This window comes from Cicer arietinum, chromosome 7 (genome assembly GCF_000331145.2).
Source record: "Cicer arietinum cultivar CDC Frontier isolate Library 1 chromosome 7, Cicar.CDCFrontier_v2.0, whole genome shotgun sequence".
In the NCBI taxonomy this organism is placed as follows: Eukaryota; Viridiplantae; Streptophyta; class Magnoliopsida; order Fabales; family Fabaceae; genus Cicer; species Cicer arietinum.
Window position 1 is genome coordinate 60,643,327 of NC_021166.2, and position 11,768 is coordinate 60,655,094.

At 27.2% G+C, this 11,768-nt stretch overlaps 1 protein-coding gene and 1 long non-coding RNA gene across 2 annotated transcripts; both read right to left on the reverse strand.

The window, feature by feature from the left end:
• Nucleotides 1-1,663: 1,663 nt before the first annotated feature.
• Nucleotides 1,664-5,884, reverse strand: LOC101496270 (probable polygalacturonase At3g15720). Its single transcript, XM_004510123.3, has 9 exons — nt 5,741-5,884; nt 5,445-5,576; nt 3,901-4,074; nt 2,958-3,165; nt 2,633-2,714; nt 2,447-2,555; nt 2,163-2,261; nt 1,807-1,891; nt 1,664-1,746 (listed from the first exon to the last, which is right to left on the reverse strand). The coding sequence occupies exons 1-9, from the start codon at nt 5,882-5,884 to the stop codon at nt 1,664-1,666; spliced, it is 1,116 nt and encodes a 371-aa protein (XP_004510180.1).
• A 3,764-nt stretch (nt 5,885-9,648) lies between these two features.
• Nucleotides 9,649-11,762, reverse strand: LOC113787665 (uncharacterized). The gene is made up of 3 exons (XR_012163956.1): nt 11,243-11,762; nt 11,012-11,133; nt 9,649-9,800 (listed from the first exon to the last, which is right to left on the reverse strand). It is a non-coding gene; the product is annotated as an uncharacterized lncRNA (long non-coding RNA).
• Between the last annotated feature and the right edge of the window lie 6 nt (nt 11,763-11,768).

The window sequence follows — 11,768 nt, forward strand, 5'->3', positions numbered from 1 at the left end:
TTATATTTAACACCACAATTATAATTAAATAAGAATAGGATACGCTTAAAAGAATATTAATTTTTCATGTGGTTTTAGAATTCATATATAGAAGTGTATAAATAAATTAATATCTATCTAGATTAGAAATTTTAAAATAAATAAACCTTTTAATATTTTAAGTTTCAAAATTTTAAAATATTATGAAAAAGAGTTCACTTTTATATATACATAATTTGACATTTTTAATATCAAAATGAGTTAGTAAATATCATAAATAAGTTTCTCCTTAAATTAATCAGAAAAGGTTAAATAACTAAATTACGATTAAGCTAATGTGACATTTCATCCTTTTACGCCGAATCGCTTAACTTTAATGACGTTATCTCAAACGTTTCATAAAACAAGAAGACGGAATTTACTCATGCGGTTCCTTAACTTAATTTCATATAACACTTCAGTCTTTTATTTTTTTTTCTTCTCGATTCGATCATTTATTTAATTTTATTATAAAAATTCAAAAATATAAAGAATGAAAATGAGTTTATTTGAAGATTTGAGTTATAAATATGATGAAATTTATATTAAATTGAAGATGATATTTAATTTTAGGCTTAATTGAGGTTTGGTCCCCCTATTTTAGCTGAATCGCGAAAGTTGTCCCTCCATTTTGTTTATTCCCAGTTTTGGTCCCAAAACAGAATTTTTGTCCTAAATATGATGAAATTTCATTTTTTAAAGCCGTACTGCACCATTTATGATCATAGATTTCAGGTACAATTGTTGCAAATGAGATCTTGAGGCATGATGTGACCTAAATAAATACAAAAAAAATTGAAATTTCATCAAGTTTTGGACCAAAATTATGTTTGAGGGACCAAAACTGGGATAAATAAAATGGGGAGACTACTTTCGCAATTCAGTTAAAATAGGGGGACCAAAACTGCAATTAAGCCTTAATTTTATGAGTTTTATTTGAAAATTTTGATGAATTTTTGAAAAAAAAAAAGATAACATTGTTAGTATTTTAAAACATAAAAGATCAAATTGTTTACTTAAAATTAAATAAAGAACCAAATCGAGAAGAAAAAAAAAAGATAAGAAATTGAAGTATTATCTGAATAATTAAGTTAATAGACCGCATGAGCAATTATACCAAACAAAAATAAACCATTTATCAATATATAAAACTAATTATCCACACAATTTAATTTTGGTTACCTTAAAAGTTGCTTAAAATAATTAACTTTCATTATATTTCATAAGTGAGGAATTAAATAATAATAATGAAGAAAAAACAACAATATTAGATTTAACAATAATAGTCACAAATTCAAGTATATAATATTTGGTGTCAGAATCAACAATATCAAATCTAAATAATTTATGATCATAATAGAGATAAACACAATAGTGTTACTAATATAAATAAATTTTCAAACATATTTTTAGGCTCAAATCTATGAGTTTATATTATTAAAAATAAATAGTGTAAGGGACATTCGGAATAAATATATATTCGCCATTAAAAAAATTGCGTGATTGCGAAAACACATGATATTCGAATAATTTGGATTGCAAATGCCATATTATACAGAAAAAAAAAAGCTTCTGTATTGCTTTGCGATTTGATTAATGATACATTTTTAAATAGTTTTTGACATATAGAGGCCAAATTAACACATTATTTTATTAGGCAAGGGACATTTGGAATAGTGTTTGTAGCTGTTCCATGAGCATTTTTACAAGTAGCTGAAGTTTTTCTTCCTGGTTGAGCAGAAATAATATTATTTTGATCCAATTGAAGATTGAAACAACCAGAGGAGCCACAAATTAAGTTGATAGCAACATCACTAGTAGAAGTTCCTCTAAATCCTCTATATGTCACAAAACTCACTTGCACACTTTTAACCTAAAATTTGCACAAAGTTCAATACATATATAAATATGGCATTAGTAAATTACATTTATATAAAACCAACAAATAATAAAATGCACGGGACCGTCAATTTAGTCACACGAGTTTGATATTATAATTTTAATGATAAATTTTAAATTTCCGTTAAAGACAGTTATAAAATAACAATTAACATCACTTTCATTAATAATAATTTAGAAAGAAAAAAAAAAACATTGTTAAAATGACAAGATATAATATAAACAATATAGAGGGAAATGTGTACCAGAGAAAGATTGTACTCTTGATCTATAATTATTGGATTCTTAACATTTTCGAGGATTATTTGCTCGAAAGTAATTTGTTTTGCATAGCCTATTCCACCCTGTGAAATTTTTAAAAAATATTTAAAATTCAGAAGTAAAAGATAATAATTATGGAAAAAATTGTTTTTTTTTCTTCATACATTTTAACTTTATGGTCTAATATAATAAAGGGTTAGGCTTCAATTTATTTATTTATTATTTTATAGGAGCTTCAGACATATTTAACCCTATTAATTATACTTACTGAAAATGTCTTGATTCTTGCTCCATTTGTAGTCCCAATAAATGTGCAATTTTGTACGTGAACATTTGAAACGGTATCACGTTCTTCAGTTCTGCCAAGGCTACCAACACTGATTGATTCATACAACACATTTTATCAGATATGTGAAAAATATGAACTTTAAAAATACAATGTTTAATGACAAACCTTATTCCATGACCTGGTCCACAAGTAATGCGCGTAGCATTGATAAAAGAGCAGCCACCATTAATAGCAATACAATCATCACCTGTTTAGAAGAAACAGAATTGCAAAAATGTTAATTGTTTTAAAGACAACACTTGTTGAAATAAAAAGTAATTTTCACTTTTTTTTAACATTTATTCATACTTTTTTTTTTAATATTATAACATTTATTTTCCTTTTTTTTTCATGTTTGACCCACTTTTGAAATATAAATAACATAATATTATTTTTATTATATTTTAAAATTAAAAATTTTATAATATAAAATAATATAAACTTCGATTACCAGATTTTATATTGGAATCTTGTATCAAGATATTAGTAGAATCAGAAATATCAAAGCCATCGGTGTTGGGACTAGTAGCAGGAGCATTAATGGATATATGAGAGAATGTTGCACCATTGCACATATTTACGGATACATGAGATTGTGGGCTATTAGAAATCCCCAAATTACGAACAATAAGATCATTGCATGCATGGAAATATAACACCTGTATTGTTAGAAAAATTAGGTCACAATAATTTCAAAATAATAATATAGGGGTGGATTATTTATTAAGAATGAATAGTAATTCTTACATTGTATAAAAGGTTTATTATTTTTTAAATCTTTATGTTTTTGATGGAGTTTATGTTTAATATTAGATAAAACCTATTTTTGAATAAATTATAAATATTAAAATTATTATTTTAAATATTTTTCTCTTGACTGCAATACTCGTAAGAATATAATTCACTTATTTTACATTCTTATTATTTTTATATGTTTAACCAAACATACTCAAAATTTCAAAAGTAATTATTTCTAAAATTATTAAACAGATGATTCTTGATTGGATCAATAGTTATATATGTTAATAACAATATGTGTAATTGTCATAAAACGACGAGTATGATGATAATAATAATAATAATAGATGTCAAAGTGTTATTTGTCATCAGCAAAGGTATTTTTGCACAATCAACCCACATCATTTTTGTTTTTAAATTTTTTAAACTAAGATATTCTTATTTTACCTCTTTTTATAAGCTAAAAAGTTATTAAAAAAGAAATACAAAATATCCACTTAATTTTTTAGAATTTAACTGTTACAAAGAGATGAGGTCACTTCTTTTATCAAAAAGAAAAATAATTAAAATAGATCTATAAAATTAAACTAATTAAAACTCTTTATTTGGTTATCAAAATAATTATGATAGAGAACAAAGTCAAATATATAATGAACATATACCTTAGGTCGTTTGCAACTTTCACATTGCCACCAAGTAGAACCATATCCATCGATTTCTCCTTTACCATTGCCATCAATTGTGAGTCCATTTAAATGTTGAATACTAATCCAATATGTTCCATCTAATTTCCATGCTCCTTTAGATGGTGCCACTATTTTCCCTTCAAGCTGCAATATACAAATATAGAGATAAAAAGAAACAACACAAATACTCCCTCCATCCATAAATATATATAAGCTCTCTTAAAAAAATTATTCCTAAATATATAAATTTATTCTTCAAAAGAAAAATTGACTAAATTTAAGCTAATTAAATGCCTCCTAGAAAACAATGAAGTAATTTTAAAATAGTCACAGTACAATTAATAAAATATTATTTGAGTAGTGAGCTTGTGATTTTTCTGTACATTATTAACCTAAATGTTGACTTAAGATTAATGGAATTAATATTAAGAATAATTAAATAGAGAAATAATTTAAATTTAAATTTTTTTAAATAATATGTATGTGAAAAATAAGAATATATGTATATATATATAACTTAAATTTAATTAATATAGATTTCTTCAATGTAAATGCAAGTGTTATTCAAAGTTTTAATATATTTTATAATGTTGTATTTTAGGAAATAACATTACAACATGGCACCAATGTAAAATTTAATTAAATGTCCTTGTAAATTGTTTTATACAATGGTTGCATAATAATTGAATTAAATAAAAACTATAATTTTATTTTGAAGAATAAAAACTGAAATTTACTAATTATATATATTTAAAGAAGATTTAATTTCATTTTAAATTTATAAATAAACATAATTTCGGAACAAAAATAAAATATAAAGAACTTATGATGGATTGAATAATATTTATATTTATTATTTTAAAATGAAATAAAACATGAAAATATAGCTTTTTCATTGGATATGATAAATAATTTTAGCTATTTTGTTTTAAACAAGTGCATATTTCTAGGGAAGATAATTGTTTCCTCTACATTCATCCACGTTTGTATCATTAGATATATATGCGGGATAATGATATCTATTTATATTCGTGGATATTTAGAAATTGACACTAAAAATAAGAAAATTATTTTATAATATATAAAATAATATGACACCACAAAATTGTCTTAAATATTTTGGAGGTATGTTCTAATCTTTAAAATTAATTTTTTAATAAAAAATATAATTTTAATAATTAAATTTATTTTTTAATATTATATTTTAACTAAAAGAAGCACACAAAATTCAAATTATTTTATTTAAATTATAAATAATATAAATATAAAATTTCCAAAAATCATAATGCCAAAAATTAAAAACATTTTTTAATGTAATTTTTCAAAATTTTAAAAATATTATATAAAAAGATGGACCTTCACTAATTGGAATCATGTGCTAATGAGTTGAAAGCACATCTTCATGTCCAAAGAAAATTTTCTTAATGTATATTATATATTTAATTTAAAAAATCTAATAAATAGCTATTTACAAACATATCTTCATAAATGAATGTTAGATAATATATATATACCTGAATATTAATTTTGCCTTTACAAGGACCACTAAAATTAATTTTGGTGACGTTAAATGATCGTCCTGCTGGTATAACTAGTGTTGACATCCCACCTGCTTTACATGCACTATCCCATGCACTAGCAAATGCCTACAATTCATAATATATAAATCATTAAGGAAGTTTTTTATCATTGACACTCAATTGTCAAACATAAAAATTCTCTATAATGATTCTTTAGAAAATTCTCAATTAATTATATGGATTATTTTTAGACAAAAAAGTTATATGAAAAAACATAAAAATATATATACTTGTGTATCATTTGATCTTCCATCTCCATGAGCACCAAATTGCATTACATTAATAAAAATATTTTCTATTCCTACATTCAACCTCGTACAAAAACAAGGTAAAACAAAACTAAGAATGAAAATATAAGTGAAGAAGCCTTGCATTTTAGACTAGAGTGGAAAAAAAGAGAAGGATTAAAGTTGCTATGGTGATCAGAGAATGGAGTGGATTGTAGAGTAGTGGTGTTGGGGTTAAATAGAAACTTACATGAAATATTTTATTATGCTTATTAAGTGATTAGAAGAAAAAAGTAAACGGTCAATTATTTTAAGTATGCCCTAATGATTATTTTAATTTTTGGGTTAATATGTCATTAATTAATCTCGATAAAAAATTATAATTTTGGATTATTTGAAAAATAATTATTTATTTAATTCATATACAATTGTTTAATAAGTAATTTTAGTCTCTACTGAAATGATCAAACATGTTTAACTGTTTTTTAATTTTAAAATTTTTGATTATTTTTTACAAACATATTAAGAACATTGTAAAGACTTCCTATATTAAAATTTAAAATTCTTTAACTTGAGATGAATTAAATATTATTTAATGTAATAATCTTAAAACGAAAATAATAAAAATATGAACCAAGAAATCAAATTTTAAATTGGTTGTTGTGGAATAATTTTTTATAATATTATAAATATGATTGCAAAAATATATATTAACTTAACAAAAATTCAAATTGTATTTATGATAATATTGTGAAGACTAAAAGTTATATTTTTTATAAAGATTGAAATCGAAAAGTTTTATAAAAATTTAAAAAGATACTTAACCCGTATTTTTTTTTTGTACAATCTAATGATTGAAATACTTCACATAGGTCATTTTAGCTTTAAAAAGATACTTAACCCGTATTTAGCTTTCATTTTCACTTGATTTGACTCTAATCGGACATCTACAACTCCAAATATGACTGAAATACTCCACATAGGTCATGTTGATTTCTTACCAAAATTCAGCACTGCACTAAAACAAAGAAACAACACAAAACTACAAAAAAATCTCTACTTAATCAAGGAAATAAGAACATAAAAATTTCATTAAATCAAAGAACTACAATCAACAAAATATATCAAATAACTAATTAAATTAACTAATGAATAAAAGATAAATAACACTAAAAATAATGAAAAAATACGCATATGATAAAAAGTCATCGATACATATAAACACGACCATATTTTCATTAAGAAATATGGCAGAACATTATTTGACTCATATAAACTAATATGACGCATATAAATTGTAAAAATGTTTTATTCAAAGGACAAATGAAAATTTAAAATCATTAAAACAAATAAGAAAATATACATAAAAAATATTTATGTGCATTAGAGTAAGTGTACTTGAAATTGTATTTTATAGCAAATGATCAATACTCTTAAATAATTACTCAATATATATGAGAAATTTTAATATGAGTTTTCTTTCTAAATATATTTTATTTTAATTAATTATTTTACAAATAATTATCTTGAGATATTAGTAATATTGATATTGATTTTCTTTATTTCTATATAGTTATTACAGTATGATGATTTTATATATATTTATTTTGATTTATTAATTAATATAAATTATTGATGTTATATTTATTTATTTTAACATTTCTATTATTATATAAAGATGATGTATTTTTATGTGATTATTTTGAAAAATGTTATAATAATAATTATAATTACTATTTTGAGTATGAGAGTTTTGATTAAAATTATATTTATCTATGTTAAGAAAAAATAATGTTATGTTAAAATGAGTGTTTTAGAGAAAAAGTTTATAGCGTAGATTACTAAAATAAATTATTTATTAATGACTTTTAGAAAGACTATAAAATGAATTTTTGGACCAAACTACTATTTACACCCTTATTTTCTATTTTTGTCATTACACTCCTATTTCTCTTCAGACTTTGCTACTATGTGTTGGGCCTTACAGTTTTACTCTTGTAAATCCTTTTTCTTTCCTTCTGCAATTAAAAAAATAAAAAACAGACTAATGGTAGTGCAACAAATCATTTTTCTCTCAAATTTACTCTCACCAATTCTTTGCCATTTGAATCGATCCCGACCTCTATCCCACAAAAAATCGGCCACTGAATCCAGTTTTGGCATCAATTTTATCAACCGTTGCTCCGTTTTTTCAGAAATAGCTCCGTTTTTTTTTCCTCGGACGAACTATTTTTGGACGATTCCGATCACCACGTTTGTCGTCTAAAAAAACTAGCATCATTTTTGGATTTCTCTCGACGAAAATTTTAAGAAGCACTACTCATTTGCATTTTTTGGTGAAGTTGGCGTCAAACTCTTTCGACGCTTCGACGAGTCATCACGTCTCAACGATTTTGTGAACTCGCCGTTTATTCGGATTCACTCGCTGTACATTGTCGATCTACAGTTTTTTGTTGAAAACTTTAATTGATTTCTGTGTTTGAGAAAACGTCTAAATAAGATATGGGCGAGAGAGTGTTTGAATTCATGAGTATAATATATTGTTAGATGAACGGAAAAATCGTATTTCCTAACAATTCATATGGGGCTCGCTACGTACGACAACACCCCTTTGAGTGATAAATTAATTAATTTGCAAATATGGAAATTGTGAGATTAAAATATAGAATATAAATATTTGTAAGGTGTTGATTGATTTAATTTCTTTAAATGTTTGGTATTTTATATTACTGTGATATTGGATGTCGAATGAATTTTATGTATATGTTTGATTAGACGAGTTTATGTGATATGATAATAAAAGATGGATGTATTGTGATAATTTTATGTGATGATGATGTATGATTAATAATTGTTATGCTATAGATTTGTGATGAGTTTATGTGATGATGTGTGATTAATGATAGTGATATTATAAATTGGTGATGAGAATGTTGAAGTAACCCATAGTTGATGAAATAATGGTGATTCTAATTTGTGTTTGAGATGACGGTCTTAATGAAGTATCATAACCAAAGAGGGGAGAAAAGAAATATTGAGAATTTGTGAAGGGAGGATAAATTTTTCATCATATAGGTAGGGTCTGACAAGCTCAATGATTTCGAGGAAGTACAACTGAATGAACTTGATCGTGGCAGTCTGCTGTTGAGCCTTAAGGCAAGATTATTAGACCTCCGAGGTATCCAGGTGGGGATTTCCTAGGTGACTTGGAGGTAGTACTCCAAATGTCGGGAGCTACCATGCAACACATGTTTACTTCAAATGTCGCATATATGTGTCTCAGGTTGAGTTGAGGGGATCTATGAGGACATGACCAATTTGAATTGTCCATCCACCAGGACGGTGGCATAATATCAAGGCTCCTAATCAAGTACTTTAGAGTTAGAATGGTACCACATTGTGCATTGCATTTTTTTGTGATTGTTTTGCTGAGATTTATAGGTATCGTGTGCGATAATAATTTCTCTTAGATGATTTGATGTTATAGTAAAATATATTGATTTTTCTTGAGTAGTTTTGACTTTATACTGTGATGTTTTTCCTTGAAAAATATTTGTGTAATGATACGGTTTATTTATGATTAACTGTATGTTCTTCTTACTTATACTATACTATTATTATGATTTCAAAAATCCCCTCCTTCGTTTTTTGTGTAACACCCTGAACTCAAATTGAAATAAAAAGGTAAAATGCACTAGTTTTAAAGAGATTCGCAGCGGTTCCAAAATAGAGTATATATGTATATATTTTTTTTTAAAATACTTTAAGGTTCAAGACGTCACATTCACGCTTACACAAAATGCTTGCATAAAAATTTTCAATAAAAAAAATTCTTAATATCGAATATAGTTGATGTTCATTAAATAAATACTTTTGATATAAAAGCAAGTTCAAAACTTAGAGACAATTAATTTCTACCTCTGAATAACCGATAAAATAACACAATTGATCAATCAAATTTACAAAAATCTAAATTGTTCATAACTCAACAAAATACGAAAAATTACTCCCACCCAATATCACTTATTCAGAGCGTGGATCCCCAATCGATAACCTGAAATAACTGCGCTCTCGCAAGCGCCAAACACAAGCAACGAGGGGTGAGCTTCGAAAACATGTAATAGTATAAAATCACTGAGAAGAACACATAAAAAAATATTAAACACCGTATCATATCAAATCACAACCAACAAAAATAATCAAGGTAAAACATTGATACAATCCACAACATCAAGAAAGTAAATACACAAATCAAGTAATGTTATGCATGCTCTTATACTGTAGACTCCTCCTCTTTCTTTGGTACCATTCTAACTCTGAAGTACTTGGTTAGGAGGCTCGATACTATGCCACCACGCAAGTGGACGGACAATTCAAATTGGCCCTGTCCTCATAGATCCCTCAACTCAACCCGAGACACATATACGTGACAGTCGAGGTAAACGTGTGTTGCGTGGTAGCTCCCGACATTTGGAGTGCTACCTCCAAGTCACCTAGGAATTCCCCACCCGGATACCTCCAAGGTCTAACAATCTTGCCTTAAGGCTCAACAGTAGACCGCCACGATCAAGCTCATTCAGTTGTACTTCCCCATAATCACTAGGCTTGTCAGGCCCTACCTATATGATGACCAAATAATCTCCACTTCAAAAATTATCAACAACTACTTTCTCCCCTCGTTGTCCTAGGTTACTTACTCCATTAAGAGAACCATCATTGGCACGGGTCGAATTCGTCACTATTCAATTAAACACAATACACATTTCATGATATTCATCAAGGTGGTAATATCATAAGTCAGGGAGCACACATCGTCATTGCAGATTTCCATAGTCATACATTACATTCAGAATTTATCATCATGATACGTCATCTCAAACAATAAAGGGTCTACACTCACATATAATAATAATAATACTAGACCATTCACACACACCACATCAATTGCAAGGCAAATAATTACAATTCATCACATTTTATATCATATATCAGTATCAAGGATAGATATAAACAAAACACAGAATGAATCAAATACACAATTCTACAATAATTCAACTATCACACGATCTTCAAAAATCAAATCAAACAACATCCTATAAAAGTTTCTAATTCATATTTTAACCTCACAAAATTCAAGTTTGCTCATTAGTCAATTATTACTCAAAGGGCTTCTGCCATACGTAGCGAGCCCCGAATGAATTGTGGGAAATACGGTATTCCCATTCATCTCACTTAATTTATACTCATGCATTCGAACTCACTCTCACCCCATACCTCAATTTGACGCTTTCATAAGATAGAAGGACCATAATGATTTTCAGCAACCATGAGATGTCGACAACACGTCCAAACGAGTCCAAAAGCATCGATGAATTTGCAGAGTCAATGAAACATGGCTGATAATTTTCCCGAAGCATAAAAATCAGCATTATATAATTAATAAAAATATTATGCGAAGAAACATATTCAAAACGTCGTGAAACATGTTATTAGAAAAGGTCTCACTGACGTACTGGGGCGCCGACAGGGTCCGACATTAACTTCACCGAAACACACAAATGAGTAGTGCTTCTTGAAGGTTTCGACGAGAGGAATCCAAAAATAATGTCAGTTTTTCAAGATGATGAATGTGTTGGCCGGAGTTTGGCAACACAGCCGCGGCGAGGGTGAAAACCCATTTTTTTAAGTATAACGATTGGCAATTTCAAGCATAGGTAATGGGAGAGGGTGTTTTGTGGAGTCCAAATATGGTCTCAGTTTTCATTGGGGATAGTCGTGGTGGCCGGAATCTTGATCAAAAGGTGGAGGTGTGATTTTTGACAAAGAGGAATAGGGCGTTTAAGTTTGCGATTCAAGTTGGAAATGAAAGAGAAGATCACAACGATCACAAATGTGGTCTCGGTTTTACACGAAACTTGGTATAATGGTTATAACTGAAGAGAGAAGGTCAAGAAGATATAAAAATGGAGGCGGAGGCTAGTCTACGAAGAAGATGAGGATGCGTACTTCTATTCTCCTTCTTTTTTTTTTT